Genomic DNA, 16,542 nt, shown 5'->3' with positions numbered 1-16,542 from the left:
GGTTAGATTCCTTCATACCATTCACAGGAGCTCAAGAGCTAGGACCTCTAGCTGATGACAAAAATAACTATGCCCATATGGTCAAAGCCATAGGAAGTACATTTTCTTGTTCATCTCTTTTTCATACTTGTTACTTGCCCAGTCTGTGCTGGGCAAGTAGCATGAGAGGGGAAAGGATCTGTTCTGGAAACCCAGGAGGTTCCACTGGCACTTTGCTGTCCTGGCACAAAGCATGAGGCTCTGGAGAACAAGTAGTTGCAGTTACCTGTGTGAGAGCTGGACTGATTCCTCTTGTCCTGGAAGGAGTCTTCCTGACTTGGGGGAAATGCTGAAGAGCTGGTTCTCCTGAATTCTCATCTGGTGCAGCTCATGGGTGCTAAACTCAACATCCTCTGCCCAGTGCTCCATGTCCATCTTCTGATCAGAAGGGAACAGGAAGGTCCTAGGGATCCAGCCAGCTGGTGAGCAACAGGGGCAGAAAAACTCCCCAGGGACATGGTCATTATGTTCTGTCCAGCCATGCTTAGCACAACAGGAGGACACATGACATTTCATCTCCAACTTTCCACCAAGACACGGCAGGTCTGACCTGCACAACTTGCTGCCTTCTCTTGCTTGCTTCTCCACCCAGACCCACCAACAGATCAAACACAGCCCAACAATACAAGCCAGACCTATGAAATCCATCCCACTAATCTGTAAGTGTCCCATGGTCTTAGGAGTATTTCTGTATACACAGACAGATCCCAGGGGAAAGGCTGGGCTCCAGCAATCACTGCTTACCACTCAACTGGCACCACACCCTTGTTCAGCAGCAGGAGCATCACAACGGTAGGCTCTGAATCTATCGGGGCAGCTCCAAAGTTGAAATCCAGCAGCACAGGGGTGTACACTGGAGGAATTGAGCGCGTGCTGGTTACCAGAGAAAAAGAAGAAAAGAAATTGAGCATGGAAGAAGAGCTGATATAGCATGACCAGGGAAAGGGTCATTCTACATTGGCTTTATGTTGTTGGGTCTTGTTGGATAAAGGACACTGGATGCAAGCAAGACCTTTGGTCTTCTCCAGCCTATCTTTTATATAAGACTAATGGGAATGAGTGGCATACTTGGAAGTTCAGAGTCCTGTTTAGTCCTGTTTTGGATTCCCCAGTAAAAGACAGACATTGGCATACTGGAAGAAGTCCAGTGAAGGGCCACCAAAATGGTCAAGGGTTGGATCACTCTACAAGGAGAGATTCAGAGAACTTTTTTATTTTTCCTGTCTAAAGGAGAGAGGGCTCAGATCATACCTTACTGCTGTCTACAACTACGTGATAGAAGGGTGTAGAGAAGATGGAGCCAGACTCCATCAGGCTCCAGAAGTACTCAGCAACAGAACAGGTAACAAGGGAACAAGTTGCAACATGACAGATATCTTAGATACTAGGGGAAAAAAATCACAGTGAAGGTGGTCAGTCACTGGAAAACTGCAGGCAGGTCGCAGTTTCTGCGTCCTTGTAGGTACTCAAAATTGAACTGGATAAGGTACTGAGCGACCTGATCTGGCCATGCTTTAAGCAAAGAATTGGACTAGAAACTTCCAGAGGTCTCTTGCAATTAAATTATTCTGTGGTTTCTCTCTGTGAGGGGTAAGCAGAGAGGCAGAAGTAAGCAGCTACCTACACAGTGACAGAATGATATGAGTGATGGGCAGCAGTGAGCTGCAAAACAAGCCAACAGTCACAGCAACTCTGGCTTGCACTTGTGTCGAGGCTAAGTGTGAGCCATCTCCTCTTCTCACCTGTGCCTTGTGGGAACTCTGTAGGTGAGCTCGCTGGGAGTTGGGTCTCGCTCCAAGTATTCATTCAGTGTGTCCAAGGAAAAGAGCCTCCAGAGCTGCAGCTTGCTGATACCACTGGCACTCCCTGCTGAACAGGCATCTGTGATGCAGAAAGTTGGGTATACACCTGTTGCTACTATGCTGCAGAGGGGCTGCTGTTCCTCTTTGGGGTTCCCAAAATCTGGAACTGGAGAGAGAAACAACAGAAAGTAGTCAAGCATCAATAAGGGGCAGCTGTCTGGAACAGCTAACTAGAGCTTGGAACAGCAAACTAGAGCAAACTACCCGGGCCAGAGAAAAAATGAACAAAATTCACTGCTTTGTTGTTGTACCATGACTTCTGATTTAAAGATCACCAGAATACTATGAACACACTCCTTTTCAACAGTATATTTTCACAGTTTAGTTCTGCACTATATGAAAAAAAAAATCTCCTTAATTGAATCCTACAGCCTAACCGTTTTATGAAGCTCTCCTTGTTTTCACACTGAAAAAACAATGAATAGCTGTTTATATCCCATCTTTGCCATGTTATTCATGTGTCGCTGCCCTTCTCCATTGTCCAGGCTGTAAAACCCTTGTGCAGCTCATCTCTTCCCATACAGATGATGTTCTCCACCTCTGAACATTCCTTGCCCCTTTATGTGCCTTTTATACTTCTACTGTATCTTTTTTTTCATACAGGCACTGTTCAAGATCTCCAGTAAGGAGAGCACAGGGAATGGGTTGCATGAAGCTCTCAAATACATTATAAAGTACATCATCAGAGATCACAATCATGCAAAGGAGTGGGGAATCTTGTGGCTAGAACAGCAGGGAACTTGGAGTTCTCCTTATCTGTGTCTCATGGCTCAGTCACATCTAACAAAAACAACACAGGAAAGGGGACAGCAGGCAGGACCAGTTCTAGTGAATTGCTCAGAAGGGAGATTTCTGCAAGTCAGACTCATACGCTAGGAATTGGGCAGCTCAGCTTGTTATGACACAGTCTACTTGACTGGGAGATTATTTTTCCCCCTTTCCCCAAAATACCTATCCCTCACCTGTGGGGGTGCAAATGGCATATTTGATTGACCAGGTGTAATGCAGCTGGCGGGCTGGCTTGACTGTTGCTCGAACAAAAACTTTCGACCTTGCTGGGATAATCCCTCTGGAGCGCTCCAGCTCTAAGGCTGCAGAAGAAAGGAGGTAGTATAAGCCCTTGGCACCACAGATCTCTTACACCATACATGCATTCAGTACACAGATCCCCAAGCACTACCTCCAACGTAGCCACTGGTTTCCCCACCCTCCCTACAATACTTAATCCTTAGGACTAATCTCTGAAGTTCAGACACACAGACTAGAAGCATAGGCAGCTCTCCAGGAGCATCCAGGCTGCCTTCGACAGGCAAATAGTAGGATCACAGAGGACTGGACACCACCAGCTCTTCTGGGAAGCTTTAACTCCCTTCTTGTATCTTACTTCAAGGTTCAAATTGGTCCAGTTTTAATCACCAAGTTCTGGGAGATGCTTTTACCAGCATGACAAAAGAATCAGTCACCTGTAGCAATCCCCTAAGCAAGAATCAGACACTCCTAGTGTCAGACTTCTTCCTCCAGTGCACACACTTGACAGTGCAAGTCACACACACCATCAGGTGAGCGTGTAGGTCCTGCCTGCACTATTTGAGCAACTGTCCTCCACACTCCCGTGCCACTCCACACAAAAGCACCTTCACATCCTCTGTGAAGTACAAGCAGCCACACTGCACTCAGGATTATAGTTGCCCTCTTACTTGGGCTGTGTTTGGTAGCATGATCCCCTTTGACTTCTCACAGACCTTTTCAACTCACTAATTAAGTAATAGGAACATGCATCTACTTATGTTTTCATAGAAAGACTTTGCAAAGTTAAAATAATAAGGAATATTTCTAACATTTACCCTGTACAAAATAAGTTACTTGTGTTATTCACACATAGAGCTAGTCTCGTGTCTTCTCAAGTGTATTTCTATCATACAAAACATGGGTAGCTTAAGGTGCCCATGAAAATAGTTACAGACTAGCCAGCAAGCAGCCCCATTTTTAAGTTCATACTAGAAAAACTTTGCAAACAAGAGAGGAGTCCCAAAGTCCCATCCCATGTGAATCTCCTCAAAGTACCCAGTGGATCGTTGCAGACTTCCTCAGGATCACAAGGCCCTGTGATCTGCTGTTCCACGTTGAGTACATAGTTTAGAGAGCAGATCCCATCATTCAGCAGCACAACATCACCACTCTGCAGGTCACCAACCAGAACATGTCCAAGGTCCAAGCGCTCGTTTTGTGCCTACAATAAAAACCCAGTGTGCAGAGGTTGCTGGTAACTGTCAAAAGCAGCAGGCAAGTGCACTGGTCACTTATCCCAGTTCTGATCCCTTGGCACACACAGTATGGTGCAAAGGGCTCCCTACTTTTTGTGGGGCATCTCATGCCCAAGGGAACTTTAGGAAATTGGACCCCAAGAGGTTTGATCCCTCCCTCCAAAGCCCTTCTACTGTTATTTCAGCTGGCAGCTAGGTAAGATTCAGCTCATTCAGGGTTTGCATACACTTGCAGGAGAACTGTGCTGGGCACAAGGTCTGAGCTCTGCCTTTCTGTCCTTCTATGACTGTAGTAAGAGGTTCCCTGCCTTCCAGCTAGTCACCCACTTCCATGCAATTTATAGGGACTAAATACCTCTAAGATCATTCTACCCATCTGTCCAACACGGTTGACACCGAGCAACAACTTGTGAGGTATTATTTTATTTAGTTCAGCTTCCTTAGGAAACACGCTTAAAAATAAAGGCAGCTGCACAGATCCGCAGTCAATAACAGAAAAGGCAGGTGTGCTGGCCATGTAGTCAGTTAACAGTCAGTTCTGCTACATTTAGAAATAGGACCAACCGCAGAACAAATGAAGAGAGGAGGAAAGCAGAAAGTGTCAACAAACACGCAGTTACCATTTGGCTACCAGAGTCAGCTCTCCCACCTCTGGGAAAAAGTTAAAAAATTTCTAAGAAAAAAAGTCCCCAAAGTAGCTGAAGATCCCCAGCCCATCCTCTCATACCTTGGATCCCAGGTCCTTACCCTGATAGCCCCCAGTGCTCCCTCTCCAATAATCCTTAAGGTGTAACGCACACTCTGGGCAGATGTGGGGACTGGGCTTTCCCTGCCCACGAACACCACAGCTCGCAGGAGATGCTTCATCTTCTTGGCAGGAGCAAAAGTCCAAGCTTGAGCCTGAAACCACAAGCGAGAAGGCGCACACTCACAGGAGCTCCAGACCAGAGTCAAACCTAGATACAACCACCGCTGCACTCAACGCACAGCCCCTTCCTCCATCACCGCTAGCCTGGAGACACTCTCCCTCTTCAGACCTCTGCTGTTTCTACCCAGGTCAGAGGTTCATACTGGGAACATATATTCAGACACAGCCTTGGAGATGTGCTGGCCTCAAGAGGCACTCAAGGAAGGCAGTAGAGATAAGCAGAAGAAGAGCAAGAGAAGACCATAAACTCTTTTGTGCTCTCACTTATTCCCCTTCTATTAGCATTTCCTCCTGCATGATCCCGTTGTTACTGGGTCATCACCCAGACTCATCCAGCATAATTGTTATCTGATCCTTGTAAGACACCTTTGGTCTCGCAGTCAAGGAGGGTGTGATCATGTCTGGGCAAATTATGGTCACCAGCACACTTGTGAATGCTTGCTACTGATGCAGCCTAAGATACTGACTGGTATTTTCCAACCTTGACATTAAAGACTGGACTGCAGCCCTCATTTCTGCTTTAAATACTCCACAGTTGCATCACTAATCAAAAATACAATAATTTTGGTAGAATCCAAACTTGCCATGGCTTCATAGGGCTGGAGGAGCCCTGTGGTAGGGGTGACAGACAGGATCTTGCGGTCAGACTGATGGATCTTCCACATAAACACCATTGGGAGCCTTGTGCAGTTCTTTATGGTATACATGCGAGTGGAGGAGGTCCCTATATAGGTAGGCTTGAAGTACAGATTTCCATCACCTTCTAAGAGCAAGTGAAGAGACTCCCCACGGCTTCTGAGAGTAATCTCCTGTGGAATTCATGGAGAAGTAACAGACATTAGCTAGAATCCTCAGCTGACCTCTGGAGGGAGCTCGCAGTGGTGTCGATCCTTCCAGAAGGGAAGGAAGGACAAACTGAGGCTGAAGGAGGAATGAAAAGACCATGGATTGGACTGGCAAGGAGCAGTTTACAGTATAGTGACTTCCAGGGGATGGAGACCCAGGAGAACAATGGCTACAAGACTTCTGGCACTACAGTGATCATGGCATACCTAATGGCACGTCTTTAAACTGCAACAATGATGCCACCCTACATTATGAAAATATTACTTCATTCCCATTTCTAAAGGCAAAAACCCAGACTAATCATTAGTAGATATAATAGGGGTCACAATAAAAGTAACTTTAAAAAAATGCAAACACCTCTCACTAGCTTCAACTTCCCTCTTTTTACCTGGGTGTACCCAGGACAGGCGTTCAGCTGCAAGGGCAGGACATGCTGCTGCAAGTCTGTGTTAACTGGATGAGTAGAGAGAAAGAAAATCTGGTGACCTCCTGGGATGATGTGTCCAGAGTGAGGCTTGACCAAAACAGAGGGACAGGCAGCTTGGTTCACACAGAAGGTTATCATCGAGGTGCCTGTGTTCAAGAGCAGCATGCTGCAGTAGGTATCAGTGTTAGGAGCTACAGCAGGAAAAGTCTGGTGGAGACAACCAAGAGTGGTGCTGGCATTGAGTTTTGAAATCAAGCTTAAAGAAAAAAAAAAAAAAAACACACACAAACTTGCTACGTTGAATCTGAGTTCTAACAAGCACTGTCCTATGACCACAGAGAACTATGCAAGTGTTTCTCTTCAAGAAAGGAGAATCACCCAAGGGTATACAAGATACGGTCCTTTCCGTTCTCATAGTCTCTTCCCTCTATCATAGGCTCATGACACCAATGAAACTGCTTTCTGTTATACACCACTTTTCTTGATGCCACAAACAAGCTGCTTACTGGGGTCTGCAGTTTCTGCACATGTAGTGAACTCCTGGGTTAAGGACAAAGTGAGCTGGAATTTGCTCTGGTTTATGCATACCTAATATAGGTTGTGCACCCTTACGTGAGAGGTTCTGGAGACTCTTCCTTCCTTATCTGGGTTGCATCTAGCTTCACCTCATAGAAACAACTCTCTTATGCTACAGAAAAAAAGGCTGGGAGAGTCAGGGAACAGCATGGATGCTGTTTGCTGCCCTCTACTTGTCTAAATACACGCAGAGTGCCTGAAGCATCTGGGAGGGGACTAAGCAACTCTTGCCAGCTTTTCTCTCAGAGCTAAAGAGGTCAGTGCAGCTTGAGACCCTGAGCCTGGGAAGCTACTGCAAGAGAAATGGGAGCCTACAACTGTTCTAAAGCACAAGTCTTTGTGCCTCTGGAAACTCCCAAGACTCTATGTCACAGGACGATGAGATGGGAGACAACGTACAAATTTCGAAGATAAACCCAAGCATCTCTGCAGAGATCCAAACCACTAGTCACATACCTTGGGGACATCGAGTATGTACTGTGGGATGAAGTGTTCCCGTTCTGCTTCATACGTGTGTGCCCTCAGCCTGACGGTCAGGCACCACGAGGGGCAGATGGTAGCATCCTCATCGATGTTCTTGTAGTGTCTCAGCACCTGCAGGCACACAAGGGACAGGGCAGAACACACATGGGAAGAGTGTGGCAATGTACCTCCAAGTGCATGTACCACCACAAGCTGCTATTTGTTTCAATAACAGCCCTGGGGTGGGGGAATTGGTTTTCTCTGGGAAAAGTACTGACCAGTGCAAGATGAGGAACATTAGGGAACTGTTTTCACAAACAGGTATATTTGAGACATGAAAGATAACAGAGTGACTTTTAAGTTGAAAGATGGACTAGATGATCTCTGTCCCTTTCAACCCAAATTATTCTGTGATTTTACAGTAGTTGGGAACAGAAATAAAACCAAGTTACTGCCCATCACGTAGACCTCAACCATCCTCGTGCAGCCTCCCATATACAGTCATAGTGCAGTAATTCACAGTAATTTCTTCTTCACAGAAGTGTGAGTTACTTCACATTCACTGTAATATAACAGCAGCTGTAGATGTGCATACACAAGAGCAGCAAGTCTATGGCTTAGTCTCCTGATTTATCCTTGCCAGGACAAAGACGATGGTACAGTGGCAGGCTAAAATTTCTCCTCCAAAACCCTGGCCAAAGCAGTTAGCAGAGATGTAGGTTTGCCAAATTCAAAATATAGAGTTATATTTTAATTTGTACGTGCCCCAAAATATTTTGGCAGCAAACAGTTTTGCTAGGCTTTTGCTGGGGACTGGTTGCACTATTTTCTACTAACCTTGTAAAAGGCAAAGCCTTCCAGCTCTGCTGCATAGAGACTGTTTAGCTGAGTGGGCTGGAAAAGGACACGGAAGGCTGAAGACTTCAACGGTGGGATGTCACAGACTTCAGGCATCACTTGGAAGGCACTGCCATGGCTTGGAGTCCAGACAATAGTGATCTTCCCTTTGGTATGGTTGGTCACACAGAGAGGAAGAGGTTCTGGTTTGTGGAGCGGCACACAGCAACCAAAATCGTACTCCCTGGGGCTGACACTAACGTGAGGGGGAAACAAGGCCAGGTCACTGCTTGCACCATCGTGGAAAAATTCAGTCATGGGGCTGGCCTCCGAATACTCCTCGGGAGGCTTGTCCTGCGGAATCTACAGGATGGAAACATCTCAATGTGAGCAGGGAAAGCAGAACTGAGAGATGCGCCAGGCACAGCAGCCCTGTCTGCCTACATGAGCAACAGGAGGTGAAAGATGCACCTCAGTATTAGTCCCCAGGACAGCTCAGAGCCTAGACTTCAAGTATGCTCTTATTTGTAGCCAATCCTCCATGTGAAGCTTAACGTGGCATAAGAAGACCCAGCAATTGAGGTGAAGGTACAAAGTAAAATAGTGGTTGAGTTTTGGTAGAATCCATCTGAGGCAGAGAGTGTTGGTACATGCTGGGCATATTAACAGCAGAATTACTACAGGGATCAGGTGGACACCTGCAAGTTCTCCTGGATCTATCGGGTCTGTGCCAAGGCAACCAAACATCTGCAGAAAACAACACCAGGATGACTTGGATTCAAGAAAAGCCAGTTCATACCTCAGGGGGCAGCATCAGGGCTCTCTTTTCATCCAGCTGCAGCTTCCCATCTTTCAGCATCATGCTCAAAATGTCTGGGGGGTAGAAGGTCAGTCCCCTCACTATGTTGGTTTTGTACCAGGAGAGATGTCTTGCCCGAAGGATGGCCGGCTTATCCATGTCTGAATGGCAGGTACCAAATAAGTCCACATATATGGGTTCCTAGGAAAGCACCAGAAAGATCTGTAAGAGATGAGCTCTTCTACAGTGATTGATTTGCTAAGTACACCATCCTAGCATTTTGTTCCCAAAACCACACCTGGGAACAGCTTAGTACTGTGTGACCTTAGACTGCAGTTTATTTTATGTGCAGATATGGTCCAGAAACTTTGGCATTCAGTACATTGGTGCACAAGCAAATTAATCGGAGATCTAGAGGAAGGGATACAGCTGAGGATGGACCTTGTCACCCTGCGGGCATTACTGATGGTCTGTCCACATCTGTACAGTTCAACCTGGGAGCCTGCACCATGGAGACTCTGCTCAGCAAGAGCCCAGGACAGGAGTCACTAGAAAACAGATACGTATTTTCGGGGCCTGTTAAGAGGTTCCAATCAGCCATAGTTAGTAATATTTGGAGAACCTGAGATGGGAGAGCCCTGCAAGCCAAGCTCCTAACCCAGTAGGAAGTTGCAATTAAGAGAGTACGTAACTGCAGCATGAAATAGCTACAGGAAGTGGTGTGCCAGCAGAGCCTAGGTTTGGCATGCTGCGCAAGTGTTTGAGTACGGATTTTGTTTCTAAGCTTTTACACAGAAATTTGAGTACTGGGTTTGCTAACTGTCATTTGTTTAAAGCTGCTTTTGAAATAAGGTACTGGCATCTGCTGCAGCTGATGGGGGCAAAGCCATAGCTATACACGTACCAGCCAGCAGATAGGCACTAGGCATCCACCTTCATCCTGAAGGCTTCTAGTTTCTAAGGAGACACAGGACCTGAATCATGCAGGACTGAAGAAGCAACATTTCTTCTTCTTCTTCTAAGACGCAAGGTCCCACAAAGAGAGTTTCCTTTGTGATGCCACCCTTTGCCTCTCCTACCTGATGGTGGACCAGGCACTGCACTCTGCGGTAGTAGCTGATGGGGCGAGTGGGCCGAAAGGTCACCTTCAGCACCAGTGTCGTAGTGCCCTTCAGGACCCCACAGGGATGATCAACAGAGAAGACGCTCCCTCTGCCATCAATATCAAACTGATAATACGCAGGGGCATCTGAATTGTTGCTGATTTCCAATGTCTGCATTGAACTTTCCCCAAGATTGATCCAATCAAAGTCCATGGAATATCGGTGCATAGACACTAATGGACCTAGCACAATGCCAAGTAAAACAGAGCTGTCACAGCTGTTTCTGTCAACATGTCACAAGCTACACTTACACAAATTGCATTTAACAGAGCCTCCCAAACCAGAAGCACCTCATCTGCAAACCCACCAGGCCTAGGAACCAGCTGGACATTCACTCAATGAGAAAGAGTTAAACCCCAGTAACAGCTAGATACCAGCAGAAGTTCAGTCCTTGGCCAAGGGCTATGACAGTCTCTAGTTCTTCCCTTGACCTCTGCACTTCTCTTACAGTGCTGAGAAGAAGACAGAGAGAAAAAGGAAGGCTTTAATTGTTTGATACCTTTACATGAGCCAGTCACCTTCAGGACAGTCTGCAGGAGGCAACCGGCAGATAGGACAGTGAAGTAATCAGTACTGTGTTTTCCTACTGTCTGTGGGTGAAATCGTATGTGCAGCACCAGCTTCCCTTTGGCAGGGACAACACCCTGGGAGACATCACAGGAGAATGCATGATCCTGAAGCAGAGGGTCTTTTGCTCTTTCTATCCCAAAAGGGGCATCAACCTACAAGTAGAAAAGAAACAGGTTAACAGAAGAGCAAACAGAAGCAAGAATGGCATTGCTCCAAATGCAGTTCCAACTGAATTGCACTGAGCAGTGAAGAACTGCACTATTTCCAGCAGAGCTGAACACCATCAAGACCACTGAGGCTGCTATGGTCCAAAACAGAAAGGCTGCACAAACCAGTACAACCCCATTCAGATGAGAAACTGAACAGCAGGCTCCAACTGCCAGTACAGAACTCTGGGCTGCTGCAAGTGGATCATTTGTTAGTATTTTAACTAGAAGGCAGGAAGGAAGGGCAGACAACCTTGCACAGGCAACCCTGCTAGCAGGCCAAGCCCTCACAAGCAGCAGCCTACCTCTATACATACCACAGACATGTTGCAGATTTCTACACACTTTTCCACGGTTGTGCCCACGGGCACTGATCCAAAGCACAGCACATCCCGAAAGTGTCTTGGTTGCACCTCTTCACACAGTTCTCCTGGCACGTCCACCCGCAGGTAGGGGTATTTAGCTGTCAGGAGGGATAATATTACTGGGTCAAGAAAGAGAGGTGGAATCTCCATCCTCAGAGTTATTTAACATTCCGTTGGACAAGGCTATGAGCAACCTCAGCTAACTCTGAAGTTGAAGCTATCTTTAAAGCTGGCCCTGTTTTAAACTGGATGAGCTACTTTCCACCATAAATTTAAATACTCAGAGAAATATCTTTTGTTTATCAGTGGCCCAATAAGGCTCTTTAGGCCCCCTGACAAGGAAAACTGGCAAAGACTTGCACATGAAACTGTTTTGCTTATTCTAGCTCATAGCCTGCTTGGATCCAGAAAGCTGGAGAGACAGCCAGGATAAAGAGTGCAGACAAGACAAATAGTTTCTGGAGTTTTTTCCATTGCGCCAATGAACTCATCCCATTTCTTGCTATCTGTCAGCTTAACTAGGAACAGAAGTGCCAGTCTGACCAGAGCAGGCCACAAGTCCTGCTGTTTCTTCAAATCATTATTTCCAAAGTGATAATAACATATTACAGAATTTCACAGGCTACTTTCCACTCATCAGTGGGTTGTGTCAAGGTACAGCTTGGCCTCACAGTACAGTGCCCTGATATAATTCTGTGGAATGAAACTCCACAGTTCTGGATGATACATATTTGAGTGCTAAATGCAAAAATGACTCACACAGGGCTCTTAACTGAATAGTCCTCTTTTGTTTCTCTTCATCACCAAACCAGCATGTTGCTGCCACATTACACAACATAGCTGCCTTGGGCTGGAAGACCACCTTTACCATGCACTCGGTACCCGGGGTCAGCAAGCCACAGTCAGGAATCATGTGGAAAGGGCTTGGCGTCTTCCAGGCAAACACAGTGGCAAGATCACTAGAAAAATGGAGATACGTTTTAAATAGACAAATGCATTCTTCACTACCTGTGTAATCATATGGAGAATGGACATTTCCCAGTGCTTCCAATAGACAAATGTGACATGCCAAAAAGTACCCACAATGAGATCTGATGGGCATCTTTGGTCAATTCAATCTGTTTTTCTACCTCTTCTGCTGTGAGCTCCGAGAGAGCAGAGACCAGCTCTTAAGGCAGCCAGCTGAGCCTGGAAAGATGAACCCCAAACTGTAACCAGTTACACAGTGAGCACTTTGGCCGTTTCAAGGAAGGACATTGTTCTGGAGGCAACAAGATGTTGAATTACAAAAACAAGTGACTCTCAATCAGATCAGAGAAAGCTCCAATTCTAGTGCAATTTGTTCTACAATTGCTTTTCCAGTTCCTTTATGTGCTCCCTGAGAATTCTTTCAATGCAGACAGAACTCAGCAGAGGGCCTATTACTAAGCAACTTTGATTTGAAAGGCTGTTTCCCACTGCCACCTCCCAGAGGCAGGCAGTCTGCCTCAGCAGACAGGAATGCGGCGACAGCCTGGTTCCTCTGGACAGAGCTGGACACCCCTCTGAGTCTTCCCTGGGTGTCTTGACAGACTGGTGTGAAGAGGGGATATTTCCAGAAGGATGATATTAGCCTAAGATCAAGGCAAAATCTAATAACAACTGAAATGAGCTGTGTTAAACTGAGGGCCCAAGGAGGTGGCCAAACACCTGACAAAACAGAAAGAGGGCCTGCTCAGCCAAGTCTCACTCACCCCGTGTTGCGCAGGGGGAACGTTGCCTCCGTGACGTTGTAGACGGCGCACAGGGGCAGGCGGACAGCAGCTGGGAAGAGCAGGCTGTGGCGGGGGAGTGTGGCACGCAGAGTAACAGAGAACTCGCCCTCAGCCTTCTCAAAACAGATGCTGTCCTCATACTCCCTCTGTATGGAAAAGCAAGAGGAGACAATAGTTTGACAGGCCCCTCTCTTTTAGGGACTGCAGCTTCTCCCATGAATCCCACCACTTAAACCTTGCCTCTGGACAAGTGTTGGGAATGAAACATGTGTGATGGAGGCATTGGGGAAGGCATCTGTGCAGGACAGAGCATGAAGAGGCAGCAAGTAAGGTGCTCAGGCATATTCCTCACTGCGTTCCTCTCAGGGAACACACAAACATATTCAGGGACTGCAGTTTAAGAGTACAGTTGTTTAACCTTGATTGTTTTGATGCAGAGGGACATTTTTCAGTGTTTTCAAGACTCTGATTGAGCTTAATTAAAACAATGCACATTGCCCTGGATCTCCACAAGCACAGAAAAATTAGTCTTTGATTAAGTGCTTTGCCAACGAGAGACTTACAGTGGGTAACAGACCACTTAAAGATGCAGTGTTGATACCACCACACAGATGGCTCCAGGACACCTGCTACCTTGCTAAGGCAGAAGGAATTGCAAGATGCGCATCTTCTGAGCTCCCCCATCCTCACTCCTGCTGAGTACCACCTATATAGCTACAGAAGAACCGTGGGCACTGCAGCACACACAGTCCTTGCTCTCTCAACCTCCTGCTCTAGTGACTGATGGAGCTCACACAAACTCAAACTCTTCACTACACAAAGTCATTAGCTTATTTCATAAAGGGAACACCGAACAGTCATTAGAAAATGGTAATAATAAGAGACCGGGACACAGAATCTACCCAATGATGACATCCTACAGCCAGGACACAGATACATATGAGACACACAGCTGTGAGATCAAGACTCAAAGCCAAAACAGACACCAGAAGTAAGATGGAAAACCAAGGAAAGAAACTGATAATGAGACCTGTTGCTGTCAAAAAATGAAGCTGAAAAGGAAATCGCCCCATTGAAGAAAAGGGAGGCCCTTAACATACCCCTCATAGAAAAACAGTAGTTGTTGAATATTCCCCAAGGCAAGCAGCTTTTGACTGTCCTGTGACAAAGCAGAAAGCAAATTCCTCAACAGTTCTGTAATAAAACCACTCAGTACAGGCTTCATAAAAACAAAGCTGGGCTAGGCAATTCAAGTCCTATATTCTCAGTGAGAAGCAACGCGCGCGCACGTGTGTGTGTAGGGTGGGCGGGAGCAAAACAAAAAACAAACAAACAAAAAAAAACAACAAAAAAAACAATGCTTTTTGTGAAGATCCCTCTCAATTACTGACAAACTCTGCACAGATACCAGGGACTGTGGCTCCCTCAGCTGTTGTGGGTGCAGGGAAAGCAGAAAGGCCGTGCTGGGCCTCTGTTCAGAGGACAAGCAGAGGCTGTCGCCCTCCAGTGTTTCCACGCTAAGGACAGATTCGAGTGAAAAGAGAACATATATGACAGAGACAGAGGTCAGCCCCCTCCTGGAGGCCGGCCTGGACACGGATAGCCATTCTGCTGTTGCTACCTTACCTTTTCAGTGGGACGGAAAATGACGGGCAGAGTTAAGGACATACCCGGACTCAAAACAATCGGCTGTGGAAAAACAGTGATGAAGACTCGTGTGGAAGGACATCTAGAAAAAAAAGCAAAAAAAAAAAAAAAAGAGAGAAATCTTCTGACAGCTTAAAGCCATTCTTATGTTAGACATGAGAAAAGAGAATGCCAAAGCGAATCCCAAACTCCAGGCCTTCACGATTAGAAACAACTTACAAACCTGATGCTGGGTTTACCCAGCAAATCCCAGGGAAAGAGAACTCAGATATGCTGAAGCCCATTTCCAATCCTAAACATATATTCCTTTTTTGAACCGTATTTTACATTCCCAGATCATGCAGCATGAGCCAAGCACTTATTAAGAGCAGTGACATCGGAGCTTCAGAGCACAGAGTGTCACAGGGATTGCTGTAGTGGTTCAGCATCCAGAGGGACTCCTGCGAGCAGTGGTTTCAGGACACAGTAGTGGCTGGCTGGCATACATCCACAATTAAAATCTCACTAGACTGGAAAAGGCTCACAGACAGAAGTATCAGCAAAACAGAATATTAAAGAGGCATTTTGTTTAAGAAACTCCTGCCAGAAACAAGGGCTGTGTGACTGAATTAGCAGGTTTCTGTCCTATGCATGTGCGTGCACGCTGTCACCAGCAAGCAGCCCAAGGAGGGAGCTGGTAGACTAAGTCCAAGGAAGTGTGCTAAGGTGACTGGTACAGCAGGAGGGATAAAGATGTAGCAAAAGAGTATGGAATACAAAGGAGAAGGAAACTTTCTACACACCTGTAGCTCAGCTTCTGGGTTTTCACATGAACGTTTTTCAGAATTAGATGTTTGATCATCTCTTTTCCAAGCTCCCAACCATGCCAGCTGAGTGTTTCTGCCACTTCAATGCCCCAAAATACGGCCTTCTTCTCCTTGGCCTTTCTTCCAGATTGCTTTGGAAGTTGCTGAGGGGACCCTAGCAGTTTCTGAAGGAGGAAGGACAAATCACTCACTTCTGTTTCTCTTTTCCAAAAGGCTCTGGCAAAGAACAGAAGGAGCCACCCTATGGCAAAGTGCCAGCAGTCAAGTAGAGCCCTGACATAAACTCCAGATGCCCTGGTTGATGCACGTTCAGGGCACACCTCCGGGGCACCAAACCCTATACGTGCTAAGGAACATCATGAACTAGGGGAGCACCAATGGGATCTTTTTCTAAATTCCCCTACGCAACATACTGCTCTGCCAGTAAGCCTAGCTATGACCATGGCACCGTCTGCCACTCACCTTCCTGGTGCGGCCACAGCAGAGCTTCTGGAAAGAGCCAGAACTTTGGCAGTCCCTGTGCGGCTGAGCAAGCATCTGGAAAACAGGAGGCAGGAGCCCTCCTCACACGAGCTGCTCCTGCGCGTGGGACCCGGCTGCTCCCCCAGAACCACTCCAGCCCCTCGCTGCAGCGCAGGGCAGCGCAGCAACCTGCCGGGCACACCCGCATGCAGGGTCCCCAGCCACGCACCCGCTTTGCCCACCGAGACTGCCCCCAGCCTGGCACAGCCCCGGAGCAGGGAGCATCCTGGCCCTTTATAGCACAGCCCTGCCCAGCCCACTATAGCCAGTCTCCTAAAGGAAAGCTCTGCCTGGCCCCTTATAGCCCCGCAGGGAGCCTGTGGCACAGCCCTGTGCCCTGCAGCATAGCCCTGCCTTGCTCCCCGCAGCACAGTCTGCCCCTATAGCCCTGCCGCCCCCTATAGCAGCCCAACCCGGGCCGCCGGGACCCCCGTAACGCGTCCCCATAGCACAGCCCAGCCGGGTCACG

At 47.1% G+C, this 16,542-nt stretch overlaps 1 protein-coding gene across 1 annotated transcript in view; it reads right to left on the bottom strand.

Annotated features, from left to right (window-relative positions):
- CFAP65 (cilia and flagella associated protein 65) overlaps positions 1-16,088 on the bottom strand; it is a 30,140-nt gene extending 14,052 nt beyond the window's left edge. Inside the window, exons 1-19 of the mRNA XM_088519531.1 lie at positions 16,014-16,088; positions 15,528-15,715; positions 14,725-14,827; positions 13,078-13,244; positions 12,104-12,303; positions 11,297-11,442; positions 10,703-10,925; positions 10,120-10,385; positions 9,041-9,241; positions 8,242-8,604; positions 7,399-7,536; positions 6,328-6,573; positions 5,678-5,902; positions 4,913-5,065; positions 3,966-4,131; positions 2,864-2,992; positions 1,782-2,007; positions 784-912; positions 266-442 (exon numbers count right to left, since the gene is read on the bottom strand). Of these exons, the coding sequence (XP_088375657.1) occupies positions 266-442; positions 784-912; positions 1,782-2,007; positions 2,864-2,992; positions 3,966-4,131; positions 4,913-5,065; positions 5,678-5,902; positions 6,328-6,573; positions 7,399-7,536; positions 8,242-8,604; positions 9,041-9,241; positions 10,120-10,385; positions 10,703-10,925; positions 11,297-11,442; positions 12,104-12,303; positions 13,078-13,244; positions 14,725-14,827; positions 15,528-15,715; positions 16,014-16,088 (3,521 nt within the window). The remainder of the gene's footprint in view (positions 1-265; positions 443-783; positions 913-1,781; positions 2,008-2,863; positions 2,993-3,965; positions 4,132-4,912; positions 5,066-5,677; positions 5,903-6,327; positions 6,574-7,398; positions 7,537-8,241; positions 8,605-9,040; positions 9,242-10,119; positions 10,386-10,702; positions 10,926-11,296; positions 11,443-12,103; positions 12,304-13,077; positions 13,245-14,724; positions 14,828-15,527; positions 15,716-16,013) is intronic.
- Between the last annotated feature and the right edge of the window lie 454 nt (positions 16,089-16,542).

Source organism: Tinamus guttatus, unplaced genomic scaffold (assembly GCF_059628265.1).
Source record: "Tinamus guttatus ecotype Peru unplaced genomic scaffold, ASM5962826v1 Tinamus_guttatus_pri_ptg000060l, whole genome shotgun sequence".
NCBI lineage: Eukaryota > Metazoa > Chordata > Aves > Tinamiformes > Tinamidae > Tinamus > Tinamus guttatus.
The sequence above is the reverse complement of the archived record's forward strand: the minus strand, read 5'-3'. Positions and strand labels throughout refer to the sequence as shown.